Source organism: Drosophila santomea, chromosome 2R, assembly GCF_016746245.2.
Source record: "Drosophila santomea strain STO CAGO 1482 chromosome 2R, Prin_Dsan_1.1, whole genome shotgun sequence".
Classification (NCBI taxonomy): Eukaryota; Metazoa; Arthropoda; class Insecta; order Diptera; family Drosophilidae; genus Drosophila; species Drosophila santomea.
The window spans coordinates 4,237,441-4,256,742 of NC_053017.2; the positions used below are offsets into that span (position 1 = coordinate 4,237,441).

The 19,302-nt window shown below is 40.1% G+C and overlaps 1 protein-coding gene across 20 annotated transcripts in view; it reads left to right on the forward strand.

Moving 5' to 3' along the window:
- Positions 1-19,302, forward strand: part of LOC120444518 (longitudinals lacking protein, isoforms F/I/K/T) — a 60,964-nt gene that overhangs the window by 8,116 nt on the left and 33,546 nt on the right. For 12 of the 20 annotated variants that reach the window (XM_039624247.1, XM_039624242.2, XM_039624250.1 and 9 more), the window contains exons 2-5: positions 1,456-1,846; positions 1,909-2,302; positions 2,533-3,255; positions 3,325-3,405. In XM_039624247.1, coding sequence (XP_039480181.1) covers positions 1,673-1,846; positions 1,909-2,302; positions 2,533-3,255; positions 3,325-3,405 — 1,372 coding nt within the window. In that variant the 5' untranslated portion in view covers positions 1,456-1,672. Of the gene's footprint in view, positions 1-366; positions 570-1,094; positions 1,246-1,455; positions 1,847-1,908; positions 2,303-2,532; positions 3,256-3,324; positions 3,406-8,357; positions 8,527-8,634; positions 8,948-9,831; positions 10,311-11,017; positions 11,922-12,660; positions 13,441-14,302; positions 15,948-16,170; positions 16,340-19,302 lie in introns of those variants that run through there. The other 8 variants (XM_039624256.2, XR_005615676.2, XM_039624255.2 and 5 more) reach the window with 8 other exon arrangements.

The window sequence follows — 19,302 nt, forward strand, 5'->3', positions numbered from 1 at the left end:
TAAACATTTCCAGCCAATTTTCGCTACCTGTCTGTGTTCTTGAAAGTGTGTGCGTGTATTTCCCGTTATTTCGCTTTGGCACGATTATTACCGCTGCAGTTCTCCTTTTTCCTTTGAGCTCCTTTTCCCTCTGCCGCTGCCGCTGCCTACCTTGCCCTCTCTCACTCGCTCCCTTTGCCTACTTGGCAATTTTATAACGTGCCCCCAAACAGGAGAGAGCGAGAGAGCTCGACGCTCACCTCTCGCTCGCTCCCGTCCTCTCGCTCTGGCAGCAACTTCGTTTGCAGGGCGTCCGTGCCGTCGGCGAGAGATAAAGAGAGCGTAAGTCGAGCGCCAGCAGCGAGGCGTCGATTCGAGGGTCGCTCAGTCGCCGTCACATTTGCGTCGTTTCATTCGGTTTCGTGCGCTCGGGGATTTTGTTTGGTTCTCTGCTTTGTGCGGCAGATCGCGAGGTAACGCGTGCGGTTTGCAGGCTAAATTCTACATACACACATTCAACATCCGACGGCCGAAGCGGAGCTAGAATAGGAAAACCAACCTTTGCAGTGCTAATTATTTACAACACAACAGTAAGTGTGTGTGGTTTGTGGAAATGAAGCAGCATAATCGCGAGCGGGAGAGGTTGTGAAATAGCGCCCATATCTATATGATGGGTGCCTTTGTTGGCTTGTGTGCGTGTGTGTTTGTGAGCTTCTAATGAAAAACATTCTATTTTTAAATGCGCACACCATAAAAAACTGAAACGATTGCTCCACACTTCAACTTTAAAAATTATCAGTCAGCGAGTGCGAGTGTGTTGGTGTTTATGATGATAGGGTGGAAAATGAAACTCTTCATAAATATTCGTCTGTGTCTACTTGTGAAATTTTCCACAACGGAGAAAAAGAAACGAGAAAAAAAACCCAGACACAAATATATGTGTTTGCGCTGCAGCGACGCCGACTGCGAAACTTCCCCTCTTTATGTTTCATGCTTCGTTTTTTTTTTTTTTTTTTATTTCATTTCATTTTTTTGGTGGTCCCGAAGTCTCTTCGGCTTTTATCGTGTCCATCGATCTCCAACACTAAAACACACGCAGTCGGGAAGCAGAGGCAGCAGCAACTGTAACACAAATCCGTTAGCTCTCTCTTTAGGCAAGAGCGTGTGTAGTCTAGGGAAAGAGCAAAGTTGAAAAATTAACAAGCAGAAACTCGCTCGGAAATTAAAAAAAATAACTGCATTTCGCTGTGCAAAATTTGCATACAAGTATGTCGCTGTGGGTGTTTATGTGCGGGCTTATGTGTATTTGCGAATGCTAAGCAACAATAATAATCTAGCTGAAATTTCAAGCGCGCAAAAGAGATAAAAGATATTGTTATTGCTGCGCTGAAATTAAACATGAACTTGACCTTGGGCCGCATTACTGCGAGTTATTTGCGTTACTAATTTTGTTTTTTGTCTTTTCTCTCTTTGCAGCATAACTGCTGACACACTAAACAAAACTCCAAAAAGAACCAAAGGCGAAAGCTGATTTTTTGTTTAGACACCTAAGTTTGATTCAATATTCATCAAAATACGAGTGGCGAAAAAAAAGCAAGTCAGAGAGAGCGCGCGACGTTCGGCCCCAAGGTCGTGGGCCCATACCCCCAGGATCCAGTTCCAACAACCCCATCCAACCACCCAAGAAACCAAAATGGATGACGATCAGCAGTTTTGTTTGCGGTGGAACAACCACCAGAGCACACTGATCAGCGTGTTCGACACGTTGCTGGAGAACGAGACTCTAGTCGATTGCACGCTAGCCGCCGAGGGCAAATTTCTCAAGGCCCACAAGGTGGTGCTGTCAGCATGCAGTCCCTACTTTGCTGTAAGTATAAGCAAACTACATTCATCCCAAAACTCTGTTAACGCTAAAAATACCCTTCGCAGACCTTACTACAAGAACAGTACGACAAACATCCCATCTTTATACTCAAGGATGTCAAGTACCAAGAGCTGCGCGCCATGATGGACTACATGTACCGCGGCGAGGTCAATATCTCGCAGGATCAGCTGGCCGCTCTGCTCAAGGCCGCCGAGTCGCTGCAGATCAAGGGCCTGTCGGACAATCGCACTGGCGGCGGAGCAGCCCCCAAGCCTGAGTCCTCCGGCCATCATCGCGGCGGTAAGCTTAGCGGTGCCTACACACTGGAGCAGACGAAGCGGGCTCGACTTGCCACCGGCGGAGCGATGGACACGTCTGGCGATGTGTCCGGTTCACGCGAGGGCTCATCGAGTCCGTCGCGTCGTCGTCGAAAAGTCCGACGTCGCAGCATGGAGAATGGTGAGTTGTCAAGCGATTAGGATTATCTTGCTAAATATAAAAAAATGCAAATGCGGGAACGTTCTTCAAACGAAACTCGTGCTTATCAAAAATCTTCACTTTGGTACAATTAATAAATTTAAATGGCTTTACTAAACATATTGTAAAACTATTGTTTAAGCTGTCACTTTGCAAGACATAAAAATCCTTCTTCCTAAGTACCAAGTACATATCGGTTCTTCTTTTTGCAGATGCCCACGACAACTCCAACTCGTCCGTGTTACAAGCCGCCGTCTCGAATCAGTCAATCCTCCAGCAGACAGGAGCCGGTTTGGCCGTCTCCGCTTTGGTCAGCACCCAGTTGTCCAGCGGACCTGCAGCCGGAACCAGCAGCCAAGCGTCGTCGACCCAGCAACAGCAGCCATTGACCAGCACCAACGTTACCAAAAAGACTGAAAGCGCTAAACTAACATCCTCGACAGCCGCCCCAGCGAGCGGAGCATCTGCGTCAGCGGCCGCCGTACAACAGGCCCATCTGCATCAGCACCAGCAGCAGGCGCAGACCACAAGCGATGCCATTAACACCGAAAATGTACAAGCCCAGAGCCAAGGTGGCGCCCAAGGCGTCCAAGGCGATGACGAGGACATTGACGAGGGTAGTGCCGTTGGCGGATCAAACGCCGCCAGCGGACCCAATCCCGCCTCCGCCTCTGCATCCGCCGTCCATGCCGGAGTTGTGGTAAAGCAGCTGGCCAGCGTTGTGGACAAATCGTCGTCGAATCACAAACATAAAATCAAAGACAACAGCGTGTCATCAGTGGGCTCCGAAATGGTTATTGAACCCAAAGCCGAATACGATGACGATGCGCACGATGAGAACGTTGAAGATTTGACACTGGACGAGGAGGACATGACAATGGAAGAGCTGGACCAGACGGCCGGCACCAGCCAGGGTGGCGAAGGATCTAGTCAAAGTGAGTTTGCATTAGACTTTTCTTCTTGTTATCTTTTAACTCATGAGTGTTTTTTTTTTCCTCCAATAGCATATGCAACATGGCAGCACGACAGATCTCAGGATGAACTTGGACTAATGGCACAGGATGCACAGCAACGGGATCCCCAAGGTGAGTGTTTGTTGCCTCTGAAATCGATAATATGAGCTATGAACAAATGAAAAAGCAAAAAGTATAGCTTAGCCTAGAAGTATTAGACGAGATGTTTTTTCGAACCAGCGAGCACGACAAACAACAAGCTTAAATTCAAATGCAGATTAAAGATTGAAATACAACTTTTCAAGGTCACAACTTCATTTTTATCACACAAACATTTAAATATACAAATTTATTTTTTGCCCATTTTAATGTACACTACACAAAAGTCGTGCTCCGAAAAAAGTTCTAAAACGTTGAAGACGAAAAAATAAGCAAAAGACGTAGAATTTGTTCAAATATAATTTTCAACAAGATAGCAGACGAAAAAAGCAAGCAACAAGAAAAAGTACAAATACAAACCCAAAATAACAAGATTTGTGAGCGAGAGTTTGGCGCAGAGAAAAAAAAACAATATGAAAAACAGCAAAATTTATATTGTAGAGCAAGAATTTACGACTCTTTTTTGAGTTTTTTTTATGAGATTTTGAGATGCTGGTTTTGATAATATTTTGTTTTTGCCTGCGTCGCTCAATTCGTCACAGATAAATTAACCCGAAACAAGAATAATTTGTGCAAGTTGAAAGTATTACTTAAAAACTCTTTCTTTACTTAATATGATTTTTTACAAAACTAATATTTTTTTAATTATGACACACATAATTCGTATAACTAGTAATCTTTTTTTGTACATATCTATTATAATTAATTTTTAACACACACACACACACTTTTGAAAAGAAAATGAGAAACATTTACCACTCACACACCACAAACATATATAATTGCTATATACCACAAAACCCAACCACCTACATCCCCTAACATTCTCATTTTATCATTATCTATATATATATATGTATGATTCCATGTATGATCATTTGTTGTTGAATTTTCGTAATACGTTTCATTACAATTGGTGTTTGATTAACTGTTAATTTTGACTTATTTTACCTTACCGTATATCTAAATCGCATAATTCTACATTCCCAACATTTTTAGTTGCTCGGCTTATCTTTCTTCCTCCCCCACCTGTACTCCTCACTTTCCGACATTATGCCGTTAGCTGCAGAGTAATGAAACAGGAAATATAAATTGAAAGTACCTTTCATAATAATTCATAAACCATGGTCACACTGACTCACTCACAAACACAACCACCCACACTGCAGCTTTGACTTAGAGAGAAATCTCAAAGAAATGCCCTTATCGTTTAAGTTAATGTTTAAATTTACGTATCAACAGTGTTCTATTTGTGTGCGTTTGGATCTCTCTCGCTCGCTATTTCCCTCTGTAAGCTGCTGTTTGTGTGCGTGTACCATTGTGTGTATAGTGCGTGTGTGTGAGTGTGCAGGGCTCCGTCCACATGTGTTTTCCCTTCACAAAGAAAGCTCTCTCAGTACAGTCGCGTCAGAAGACTGCAAAGTTTGGCCACACTTCCAGTATTTCTAGCAAAACTCGATTATGTTTGTTCGCCTTAACTTTGTTTGCATTTTCAAAGCATATCCCACCACACCCACGAACTTTCGCAAACGAACACATTCTATCTTTCATTTGTCATACTATACTTTGTGCCATTCCATTTTGATTGTCCTCTACTTTAGAACTCTCAGCGCGTGCTAATGTTTTTTACACATGTTTTTTTTTTTTTAAATATTACGAAAATACGCATGCAGTTTTAAATTGTATTTTAGTACTATCTCTATATATACATATATATTTTGCTTTATTTTGGTTGACGGGACTTTTATTGATTGTTTTTTTCCTTACGGATTTGATTTTAGTTTTAAAGCTAGATTGTAAGTTTTTCCGATACAAGTTACGCGCGCGAATCTTTCCTACGCGTTTACATTTCGTAAGTGTGGGGATTCTTTTTCCCATAACTAGAGATGTTCGTCATTGCTAAAAACATTCAAAACCCTTAATAAAAATAAAGTCAAGTGAAAAGTGAAAAACTAAATCTGACGACTGAACGTATGGAACCGGCTACTGTAGGATCGACGCTTTGGAGGAGGATCAGCTGCCGAAGGTCTCAAGTCGTTGCCAAAACAAAGCACGTAACCATCCGAGATGGTGAGGTACATTTGCAGCTTTGGGCAACTTGACGAGATCCAACTGTAGTCAAGAATCCAAACTCGTCGCGGAAATCTCAGGTGCGTGTTCAGGTAAGTATGCTCCGCCCAACGGTATCGGTTGGGCGAAGTGAAATACAAGAATGAAGTAAATTTTTTATTTTAAGTTAATTTTTTTTCGATTCCCGAAATATCCTATCCTCCTCAACCCTTCCAATTATCCTTCATCTATTACCAATTATCCGCCTTCCCAGATCAACATTCATACCTCATAAAAACCAAAATCATTTTACAGCGATTCCAGGTAATGTGTATTATAAAAAATATCTACAAGCGCTCTATTTCTTCAATAAAGAGTGCATGGACATCCAGGGTAAGCTATAGTGTAACCTGCAGTTTCTACTCTTCCGATTTATTTCTAAGTGTACACCTTAAATTTACATTGTGTATATATATTTTTCTTAAAGTTTAATTTTGCGTTTGGCGTTTGTTTGTTTTTCAAAGTTGCTTGAAGCGTTGCCAAACAAACACCAAACACAGAAAAACACATTCTCAAAAGAAATTCCACCGATCCCTACATACATATCCATATGGACCACTGATTTGTTGCGTTTCTACATGTATCCCTTTGCCCATACAGTGAAATGAAAAACCAGAAAAGAAAATTAACATCTTTGATGTTTTGATTTTTCTATTGAGTGAATATATACAACTTCGTAGGAAACTCTACATTCGTTTGTTTTCCGTTAAAATATTAATTTGTGCAAGAAATGTGGATTTTGGACCTGCTCTACACTATCCAGGCTTGTGGAAAACGATGTATAATTATATATTATTAGTGGTAAAACACTTTCTATAACTAATCCTAAAGAAGAATTGATCCACCTTCAATACTTTTGATGAAAAAAATCATGGGGTTTTCCTCAATTGCTTTATTAATGGTCATTAGAAGCAAGTAATTCTTAAAGCTTTATAAGCTTTTTTTTCCCCACTATGTTTCCCTCTTTTGGTTAGTCGTTCTTCTTTGACAATCTCGTTTGCCCAATTAATTAACTCTTCGTTTCGCTCGTTAGCGGGTTGAGGTATCCAAAAAGAAATATCTAATTTTAATGTACATGAAACTGCGGTTCAGCTCCCATATCATATTCCAACCGCCCCGACCTCTCTTTCTACGCCCGTTCTGTTAATTGTTAATCAGCAAGAACAACAAATGCTACAACAATGCCCGAAGCATTCGTTCAAGTTCAAGGTCGGCTAAATTATAATGTGTTTTTTGTGTGTGCGGTTGTGAATTTTTTCTTTAATCAGCATTGTTCACATGAGCGGAGGGTGTGAGGTTGGTGGTGGTGATGAGGACTGGCGACTGAAGCAGAAATATTAATGTTTATATATGTGTGAATGTATCTCGTTTGCTTGACTTTGTTTGTTTTCGCCGTTTTCTTCGCGCTTGCTATTTTTTTAATATTGTTCTGCATCCGTGTAAAGTCAATAATGATACGATGCGATTCTGCTGGGACAATTAAATCGAATGGTTGCATAAGTAATCAAGTTTGGGATTTTTCGATGAGAATTTCTCCACACTCGGAAAGTTTCTGTTTGGTGATCGAAAAACCTCTTTATTCGCGGTGCTCTTGGTAGAGTCATTATGACGGGAATTTATAATCTTGCATGACTTCAAGTTTATAAGCAAAGTATCCGTTCTATCGAACGTTGGTATTCGAATCTTTTGATTTGACGTGATTCAGTGCTGAATCAAAATTGTTGAGTTGCAGGAAACTTATTTTGCTTAGCACAATGTCTAGCACAATTTTTATTATAATATTATAAATCTCACTAGTTTAGAAATGGCAATTATTGCGTAATTCAGCTACTCTTAAAATCGTATTGCCTGATTTTCCAAATGTTTATACATAAAATTAGTTTTTCGTTTCAAACACCCACTATATCCCTCCCTATTTCTGGTTTTGGCCCAGTTGAAAGCTGTTCACATGGCCTTGACCCAATTTACACAGGCACATACATGGCATACACAGGCAAAACAGGCACAGTCGCCAGATAATAATTTTGTTATTTTTTTTTGTATAACTTGCAATGAGTCCAATGCTTTTATCACATCACGCAAACCACAAACGCAAAAACAAATTATTTACTTGCAGTCCTTGGCTTTTGTTTGTTGTGTGTGAATGATTTTCCGAAACTGTAAACATTTTGATACATATGTGTGTCCTTCGAGTGCACATAACACCAGCTTTGTAGTTTATGTACAAGAAATTATTTTCATCTTAAGTTGTTTGTAGTTGGTTTATGTCTTTTCTGGACTTTTTTTACCTCACTTGCGCTTACTCCTTTTCCACATTTGTTGTTCTACTTGCATTTAGATTGTATATTTTGAATGATTAGGGTTAGCATAGAAAAGAGCTTTTTTCTACAGCAAAAACGGCTAAAAGTTGAATTAATCTAGAAAATATTTAACATCCTCTTTAAAAACTTGCTAAGAAATGTTTTTTTTTAAGGTTGTTGGATTGTTTATGCTTATGAATGGATTTGTGTTTAGGGTCTGTGTTTCGTGCGTGTAATTTATAGTGCTACTTTGTATTATTATTTTTTTTTTTTTAAAAGAGAGCGAGAAACTATCTTTAAATAGAATAGTAAAATTATAAAACAACTAAATTATAGCAAGATTTGGACATAAATGGATTTTCTTCTAAAAACTATTGTTTGTCAGCAAGAGGATTAGCTTACACAGTTTGTTCTTTCATTTGTTTTTGGTTTTGGAGTCTTTCTTTGTGCCTCAATTCAATCTCAAACTCTTTCTGTCCCCACTTCGCATTTGAAATATTGGTCCATTGGTTACAGACACAATGGTTGTGCCCAGAATCACCGCGGTGCGCGGTAGCTCAAAGCGTCTGGCCAGAAGAAAGGCCACCCTAGCCATCGCTACTGCTATAGCCGCTTCCGCCACTTCAACGCACATGATGTCCAGGCGTAACCGCACGGCGATGGCGACCAGCTCTTTATCGTGCAGGTAAATTTTGATTGGGGCTAGGATTTTGGATCCTTTCATGACGAATCTGAGACCCAAAAGCCGATGATGTGAACGCTGTTCTCCCTCCCGATTTTCCGTTTTCTCTAGAAATGCCAGCAGCGGTGGAAGTGATCCCTCCACGTGCACAGCCGCATTGGCCACCACCGCATCCATATCCAAATCAAAAACGAAATGCAAAGCGCCGGATGCGGCGAGTGCTCCTTTCGTGTGCCAGACGTGCGGACGACGCTACCAGGTCCTGGGCACTTTAAGGCGTCACATGCGTAAAGAGTGCAACCAGCCGAAGAAGTATGTGTGCCGCATGTGCGACCGTCGTTTCCACTATAATTTTAAGCTGCAAGATCACTACTACTATGTCCACAAGGGCGCCCAAAAGAGGGAATAGTTGTTTATATAAAGATAAAAGTGTAATCGATGTAAAACACCCGTATCTTACACTCATCATATTAGAACACAACACACACCCCACCCCCTCCCCACATAAAAACTGCAATAAACTTGGGTTCGATTTTCAACCTGTGGTTCCTCTGTATCTCACATCGCAATTAAGTGGAAGTTAAGTGGAGCAGGTGCAGTGGTTAGAAGTGGATTCGGTTGAGTGATTGAAGGGAGTCGAGTGTTGCCAGCAAACTATTCTATGTACTTACTAGACAAGCCAATCAATTGAAGTAGACAATACAAGAGTTTCTATTATTTTAAAAGTACATTTATCCTTAACATAGAGACAATTGTTTAGTAAATTGCTTAAATTAGGCATGATGTGTTCATGGCTTGTAGATATAGACTGACTGCTAGCTGTAGTTTACCTATTTGACTTCGATGAGTATTTAGCATTCTCTGATCATTGGAAACTACATTGCTTAAAGCAGGGATAATGAGAGTATCTTTTAGCGATTGAAATTTGTAAAACATTTACTAAGATTGTGTAGTTAACTTAAAATCTCCCAAGGCTGGAAATCTTTTTTTAAGTGATTTTAAATCTATTACTAAACAGAAACAATAAAAAAATAATAACGCTATACCTATCAGCTTATATATACTTCTGTTTATTATTCTGGACAGTTTAATTTGCTAATGCATTTTCTTCGATATATACTTACTAGGCATAGACTCGACATATGACGATAAGGTAGTGAAGTTGGCAACACTGATTTTCGAAGTTTGTGTGTTTGAAATATAAAGCTTTGTCTGTCGATTGCTCGCTTTTTCCATTCTGTTCTCTGTTTTCGTGACTTTGTGTGTTTTTTTGCTCTATCTCCTCTTTGCTCAAACATTTAATTGCAGGTCTACTCGAATTGAGTTTGAATGAAATGTTTTACTATGACAGCGAAATGCCGCCGCCACCGATACCGCCGCCCGTGGCCGTTGAATCGCCGCCAGTTTCGCCACCACTTGCAGTGGTTACACCTGTGGTGCAACTGCGACGTGGAAAGCTGCGATCGCGGAGGAGGAAGGCGGCAAACAGTAGTAGCACCACCACCAAGAAGAGCATTCCACCGCCAACGGTGCGGAGCAGCTCGGCGGCGAATCTGGCGAGAAATGCGGATATGCGGGACGATGGCAAGCTCCAGTGTCCACAGTGTCCGAACGCATACACCAGGTTATCCGCATTGAAACGGCACCTCGAGTTCGAGTGCGGAATGCTGGAGAACTTCCGGTGCCAGGTTTGCGATGCGGGATTCAAGCGCAAGGACTCGTTGAATCGGCATTGCAAGGTCAAGAAGCACAATACCAAATATTTGTTTTAGACTGATCAAAAAGAGCCATTAAAAACGTTAAGCTAACGATGCCAATTTATGAATTACCCTGGGAACTCTTCTTTTCTTCAATGTTTCTTCGACTTTTGTTTCGCGCGTCCCATGATCAACCACCATATAAAGCCATATGATATCTGTATATGTTATATTTTTGCTTGCCCGACAAACGGATCCACAATTACATTTGCCCTTCATTTATGCTCCTTTTTCATAAATCACACACCCAAACAAACAAAACCAACAAAGGAAAACTTCTTTCTTGTGACGAGGCATCTGTCTTCTCTGTCAAAATCCCCACCTTTCTACGTCTTTCTCCACCTAAGATTAATCTTTAACCTAACGCCCGCTCCTTTCCTTTTGATTTGCCATGCTGCTGTGCAATTGTTTTTTATACATATATGCCTTTTTGAAATTTGTTTTTGTTTAATGCCAAGCAGAAATTAATTTATTAATTTACCATGAAACAAAAATAATAATGCTTTCGAAACTAATCTGGCATTTTGAAAAACTAAACATAACAAATTGCTTGTTTTGCCTTGAAAAAAAAACAACTAAACGAAACCAACTTAACATTCGATAATAAAGTAATCGCATGATTGACCAAAAAATTAACGTTTAACGTTATAAAGAAAATCGCAAGGAAAATTATAGAAAATGAATTCGAAACTGAGAAAATCTGAAAATACCAAACAAAAAACAAAAACAAATTTCAGGCCTGCAGCTGATCGACGACTCCTCCTCAAGTCAGCAGAATCATCTAAATGGCAGCAAGCTGGAACTGATGGATGGCAGCAGCGATGACTATCATCAGGGATCGGGATCGTTGCACCACTTTCATGCGCCGCAATTCGATCACTTTCAAGGATTATTAGCCGGCGGAAATGGTATTGGTGGCGGAGCAGGAAGTGGGGGTCAGGAGGAGAGCTTTACGTGTCCCCAGTGCTATAGAACTTATCGAAGGCACGGAACCTTGCGGCGCCATCTGCGGCAGGAGTGCGGCAAGGGAAAGAGCATGGTGTGCTCCGTATGCGGTCATCGCACGAAGCGAGCAGATCATCTGCGCCAACACGTACGCAAAAAGCATCCGGAGATAGCCATGCGATCGCTGTTTAAGCGCCAACAAAGAGCTGCAGCTGCGGCAGCCTCGGCCGCCGAAGGAGAGGATCGTAAGCCCGAGACGGAAATAGTAGATCTGGTGGACATGTTGGACGATGGATCAGTGGCCGCTGCGGATGAGGATCATCAGCACGCCTACCTAGTCGAAGATGACGATGAGGAGGAACTCTTGCAGCACCAGCAATCACACTTAACGGAGGAATCGACCACCAGTAACTATTACCGCCAGCAACTGCGGCAGCAGGCCCTTCTACAACAAGCTCTTCAGCAAGTGGCAGCTGCAGCCGCAGTGGTGGCCAGCGGCACCTCCACTTCCTCCCCTGAACTGCTTAACGGGGAGGGATTGTAGGAGGGATAGCGGTTTGAGCTGGGGGCGGGTTCTCCTCTCTACCTCCATTTTGAGTAAAAGACGCGTAACGAACGCTATCCTGTCCACTGAAAAATCTCTACTACTAATTAAATTAACCAAAGAGCAGCGGTTGAATTTTGACCTTTCGGCTTGCAAAACCCTTTATTTTTCCTGCATTTATATGTTTTATACAATTATTTGGCTGTCTCACAACCAAAATATATAAGTATTTCTTTTTCCAGCGCTAAATCAAAAAGTTGAGAATTAATCTAATAATATTAAAAGAAAGTATATATATATATATATTTTGTATAAAATAAAAAGGAGAAAGCTATTAACTAAAAATAAATGAAACGTTTTTTATAAACCAAACCACAACAAATGCGTTTTTTAATTGATGCATGAGACAAATAAGAACAAGTTGAGACCCAGTTTCAATTGTAATTTAATTTCTTGATAATTTTTGGTAAATAACATTTTCTCGAACATTTTGTTGGTGCCAAAGTTGATTATTTTTGTGTTTACCTTTAAGTTTAACTTAAGTTTTAACTTCGGCAAATTGTATATCCATGTAATGGCGGCGTCGGTTAACCTAATCCACATTATATATTGCATAATACAAAGCATAGTTATAAGCCAAACAACAACAACACACTGTAAAAAATGAAACCCAACCGAACCAATCAAATCAAGTCAAAAAAAAAATAAAATAATAATAAATAAATAATAATAATAGTACTGCGAGGACACAACACGAACATAACCACACAACACCACCCGCCATATCTCTATTTCTCCACTCTACTCCTTTCTATGACTCTGTACTCTCTGTAAGATTCGTTAAACAGTCTCAGCAAATCTTAGACAAAAACCCAATCACAATTCTTACAGATTTAAGGACGCTTTACTGTAATTATGCCACGGCAGTTATAGCAGCGGCGAGTGCGGCCAGCAAGAAGCCGGCGGAGCATCAGACCGCAGCCACCACAGCAAACCACCAGAACTTGCACCATCACAGCAACAGCAGCAACAATAGCAACTGTGGTGCTGCTGCTGAGATATGCGAACCAGAAGTAACGATACGCAGAATGTACAAATGTGGAAACTCTGGCCAGGCGGAGGCCATTGTAAACCACTTGCAAGTGACCGGTCAACAGCACCAGCAGCTCCATTGCAACGTCAGCAACTGCAGTGGTTGTCACATGTCTGCAGCAGCAGCCTCCTTTCAGTTGGCCAATTTGCTGAATAGCGGCATACGTTCGTCGTCTGCCAACAAACCGCAACGTAATCACATTTCTGCCAGCGGCGGCAACACAAGCAGCCCCAGCAACGCCAACATTAACAATAACAACAGTAGCGGCAATAGCAGCACATCCTTGGCGGCCAAAAAGACCAGTGTTCAGTTTCATTGCGAGTTCTGCAACTTTAGCTGTTCGTGGCGATACGATTTGAAGCTACACCTTAGGCAGAAGCACGGCATTCATCAGCTAAAGAAAGTCTAGGATTTAGGCGGAATGTGATTCCAAGATCGAGATCAAATTGGCTGTTATACATCTTCATAAAACATCCTTATTCTAGTTAAGAAACGTTGTTTAATCTCGCTCTATTGTTCTGTGTCTCTGCTAAGTCAATATCTGAAGTTAAATATATGTGTACGAATATTTATTGAAATGGAAGTTGATTTTTTATCACCGATATAATTTTTTGAATAATGTATTTTTTAGAGCCAATGATGTCAGAATTACCTTCGGAGACCAACCACATCAGACCTCAGAAAACATTTAATACTGTGTTTAGTACAACCCCTTTAGGAAAAATATAAAAAGCAAAATGTTTGATAAAAATTTAATTGAATAATTTAAAACAAAGTTTTAAACTTTTATGTTTTTAGTTAATTCAAAAGGTTTCCCCTTTAATTAAAATTTTTGTTTTCTATTGCTAACCATTTTATCCGATAAGTATTTCATATTCGTTATAAATAGTTCCTTTATATCTTATTTTTTGTATTTTTGTTATAGAAATGTATTTATTTTAATTATTGTTTTCCTTGAGAATTGTTTAGCGTAGCTTCTCCAGTAGTTTATGTTGAAAAAGAATTTGTATCATTATGTAAACTTGATTTAGACATTGAATTAAATAACTTGTATTAGTTTTCCTTCAACTTCTCAAAACAAAAGCAACAAAAATTAACATTTAAGTTTAGTTTAAGTTAAGTTCATAAACAAAATTGAAAGCGAAAATTTGAGTCTTGTTTATGGCAATTACAATTAAGCATAATTCTGGACCTTGTTTATGATTTTTCAAACATGTTTCTTTTTATTTTCTTTTCATTTTCATTTCATACAACCCCACAAAACATCAAAACCAATCAAATCAAATCGAATCGAAACGACTTTAATCTTCCCAAATCACAAATAATCAAACCCAAAACGACATCATCAACAAAACCACTCAAATACACACCATTCACATCACATAACACCACACCACTAACCACCATTCGCCGGGATTCGATTTGATTCGAACCCAACAGACCTGAAGTACGACTACAAGCACAGCGTTTTTGGCAGCGATGATGCGGATCAGGATCAAGACAAGGAGCGTTTCCACTGTGCAGTCTGCAACAAGAGTTATCTCCGCAAGCGCCATCTGCAGCGCCACATGCGCGACGAATGCATAGGCATTCCGCCGCGATTCAATTGCGAGTTTTGCAGCTCTCGATTCCGTCGCAAGTACCACATGGTGCGCCACTTGGTCTCCAAGCACGGTATTCCGCCAGCAATTGCACAGATGACAACGGGCAGTGGTTCGCGTTCCTCTCTCGGCTGCTCGCTAGACCTAAAGTCCGGCGGCGGTCTAGCCGGTCTTCAGCAGATGGGTGGTGGCGGCGGAGGGGGCTCCACCGGTGACTGTGGGGCTAGTGTGGGCAGTGCTGGATCCCATAATGGCTGCGAGAGTCCTATACCAGAGAACCTGTCGCTGCGCAAGGAGAACTACGAAAACGAGAATCTGCCGGGCTCGCGATGCACTTCGCCACTGCCACCGCACATTATGCCGATACCCACGTATGGGTTGACAGGTGCCATCACTGCCATTTCTGCCGCAGCAGCCGTGGTAGAGGAGCAAGCAGCCGCAGCAGCAGCAGCCGCCGCCATCGCTGAGGCCCAAGCTAAGAACAACAATGAATCCGGAGGGGGACGACCCGAGGACGCAGATGATGACGAAGCGTTGGCCGCACAAGCCGAGGCTGCTGCAGCTCTTGGCATCAAGCCGGAACCGGTGACGCCCAGCAAGGTGCAGCACCTGATGAACGAGGAGTGGAACATGAAGCTGGGCCTACAGATCATATCGAATTCATTGCTCAAGGAGCGATTGATGAACACGATGCCATTTGCTTATAACAATAACTAAGCTCTTTCTAGCTATTTATATTATTTATTGAAACCAAAAGAATCTCTAAAATTTTTGATTTGTCAAGAGCCCAGGCTCTGCGTATTTGCAAACTGTATTCTTACGTTTTCGCCCCAAGCCCCCTTTTACGCTATGTATTGCCCTGTACCAGAATCTCAAACGTAGACATTCCATTTTGAAGATAATTTTAATTATGTATTTTTGTGAGTCGCCCGTAGACAAAATGTGTCTTAAAATTTGTCAATATTACAGTGTTGAATCATCCAACGGATCTTTCCTAAGACGAACGATAACTAACTCGAACCGTCACGAATTTCTAAACACATAAGAAGCTTTTCAGCATGACAGGGATGGGATTACTTTACCCAAAAAGAGTCCAGCATCTAAACTATTTGTTAGTCATTTAAGATGTAACCAAAAAAGTCAAGAGAATATCAAATCTTTTACTACAAGTTGAGTAATTTCAATTTGATTTAATCCAAAAAACGCAAAATACTCAACTGACCACCTAGCTCTCCTCTTACGGATAGAGGAAGCCATGGAGGTTGATTTATACATGTAACGCACTTATTCCAAATGATATGCCACCAAAATGTACGACCTAGTTAAGTTATTGCTATACTATACATTTCTAGCATGTATACTTAATTTTAAAACCTAATTTATCCAAAGTCAAAACGAAACAAAAATGAGAATTATATTTTAATTGAATAAATTACGAAAACACCAAATACACAAAATATACTATATTTATGTATTCAATTCAATTGCAGCAATCGAAAGTTTTATTTTTATAGCCTTTTCTCATTCCCAATTTACCATCGCCACCACTTCATCCTTTGTTCATACCCCACATGATCCATCAATGTTTTCGTTTTCGTGTATGTTTTTTGTTTTCCATCCCCCCATGTTCAGTGTTGTCTTCTTTTTTTGCTCCGGAAATTGTGCGAATTTTTCACTAACCTATTTTTATTACTAAATTTCTTTTAGATGTCTCTACAAACAAAACTGTTGTACTACCCCACTACTTCATCTACCAATACTACTCCAATATCTACTACCTACTATCACATACTACTATCTATGAAGCCGACCGAACCGTATCTTGTCCTGGAAAACTCGACTGTCTGCTGCAGCGCAACGATCTGCAAGAAACAAAGTCTGTCACAGTATTATATACCATACATATTTTCTTATATATATACTCTATGATATATATCTTAGTTCTGTGTAAAATCTTTCCTCGAATTGTTTTTGTCTGGGTTTCAACTTGATCTACACGTACATACGGTGCGATACACTGCGTTTCGGGATGGTACTAAAGTAAAATACAGCTAAATTGTGTCGATTTCAATTGCAATGCCTTTTGATTGATTTAAAGTTCCGATGCGCACTGTATCGCCCTATAAGCATGTTCTCAGCATAGTTCGTGTCTATTTTCCACTTTCTTGCTTGGGTTCTCTCATGTGTCTGCTTTTTGTGTCTCAAATGCGTGTACGTTTATTTGGCGAGTGTATGGGCGTGTGCGTCCTTGGAGCTTTTTGTGTGGTTTTTCCAATTCCAATTCCTAGTCTTAATCTTTCTCTATTTGATAACATATTTGTGTCTCCTTCAATGAAATGTTTGCAAAACCAAAATAAATTACTAAACACTTGATGTTTTTTCTCACACAGACTTTTTTCTAGTATCTAAGGCGGTTTAACTTAGGTTTTTTTTTAACGAATATATTTTTATTATGGGGCTAAACTTTTCTAATTCTAAGAAATCTCGATGTTTACATTTTTTTTTTATTTTCCCGTCAAAATAGTTACAAACCTTTTGTTTTTGGAATGCTTGACATGTTTTTTAAGTCGTTAATTATTATGAATTTTTATTTAATATTTACATATGATTTTTTCCTGATTTTTTTTGTAGCTTAGCAAATTTGACTTGCTCAAAAAGTACAGAAATCGAAATGTGTAAAGCAGAGTCCATCCAACACAGATACAAATATCAAATATACAGTCACAGTCAGTCATACACGATCAGGAAACTTATCATTCTATATCAACTATCAAGCAATCAACCAATTCAACTCGATCACTTTCACCCACTCACTTACCCATCCGTCTTCGTGTGCCCCTTTCTCCGCCCCGCACCCACATCTACATTGCAGATTTCGTACTAACCTGGTATCAGCACGCCTGCGATCAGTGCGGCAAGTCGTACAAGACCCGCAAGAGTCTCAGTCGCCATCGACGGTTCGAGTGCCGCTTCACCACCGAAAGACCCATCTTCCAGTGCCCCAGCTGCAATTATGCGGCCAAGAGGAGCGACAACCTAACCAAGCACATCAAGACCCACTTTGCCAAAATGAAAAAGGACTTCCTGCCGCTGGCCTTTCAGATGCAGGCCTCCACGGGAATAGCCACCAAATGGGAGGCCACCGCATAGAGGGAAGATTGTCCCCAAACACCATATTATCTGCATCTCTAAACCAGTCCTTGAAGTTCAGTTCCATACAAATTCAGTTCTTATAACAAAGGCCAACCAACTAGGACAGACTGCAATGATCTACTGAGCTCGCCCAGGAGCGCATTTGCTTATCGAACGGCAGCGGAAAAAACTTATTTCAGCTTTCACTTTGTTTTATGTATGGTAAACACGATTTGCATAAATTTGGTTAATTTATGTAGATGGCATACAAAGGCGGGCAGCAACCAAGCGACCAACCAACCTGCCTGCTTAAAATTCAAATCATTGCAGTCGACTTGTGTGGGTTCTTATTTAACATTCGTAGTTTAGACTTAAGTTAAGCGCAGAAATTTTCGCAATCATAACTTATGCTTCAGCTAGTCTGGCTTTTTCCTAAGTTAATTTAAGTTTCAAATTGGTAGTCTTTAGTTGTTAGTCCATTAAGCAAAAAAGTCCAAAGAGAAAACGTGAACGAAACTAAGTCAGGGAGGGGATGAACTACTGAGAGTAGTTCGCGGTCGGCGACCCGCACACTTTGCATTCCTAAGAAAAGAAACCAAAAAAAACCAAAAACGAAAAGATATAGCCTAGTTTGTAGTTAAGGAAGGCCATGCCAAATCAGCGAAATTCCAATTCAAAAAACGAAAATCAATTAACACTAAACTTTTGTGGATTAAGTTCATAAAATCTAAGTTCCTTTGCTAGCTAGGATTATGACTAACAGATAGGATAACAGACAAGGATCTCAAATGAATACAAATGAAACGCAACCAACAGTACAAGTACAACAAACAATTAACTAAATCTACTAACTAAACAGCCGCAAACACATAGTTCAAATGTATAACACGCATATATTTACAGAGCAGTCAAAGAAGAAAGGAATAACTTAAAGCCCAAGTCTTAAGCCGTTACTATATATTTTGTGAACCGTTGATGTATGTGAATCGAATTTTGTGAACACACGAGTAAAACAAGCGAAAATGATATTTAGCTAGCGACTTAAGTCATTTGAACGTATATATATATATTTATAAGCAAAATGCCACTATTTTTATATGTCAGAGCCATAACTAAGTATTTTTTATATGCATATATATAAATATGAATATTTTTGTAACTCGAATAAAATTGTAATGATCAAGAAACCGTTTGTATATCTAGTGGGTTGCTCTCTCCTCGTCTCTCTGCCGTCCAGTTTACTAAACATGTTTCATTGCAGACCCATGTCAAGCATCACCATCATATGCATCAACTTCAGTCAAGATCAGTCATCATCCCACAGGGTTCATTCAAACAAAAAACAAATCAATCAATAAAAAAGCAAACCCAGCAAAAAATAAAACCAAGCCAATCTGCAACTACTGCTGCTAGCTCTGCTCACGCTTCACCATGCCACGCCCACACAAAATACAAAAAATTTAAATCAAGCAAACCACCCCGCAACACACACTAACTGTAAATATCACCAATGTATTACTATAACTATTACTATTTCTATTTTAATTTATAATACTCAGTGCAAAAGTTAACGTTAAAAAATTCGTTCTGTTTACGAACAAAATTGTTTACGAACTCTAAAATCTAAAATCGTTTTTCCTACTGAAATCTTGTTACTTTTTCAAAACGAAATATGTGCTCTAGTTGTGTAAGACAGATTTGTTTTGC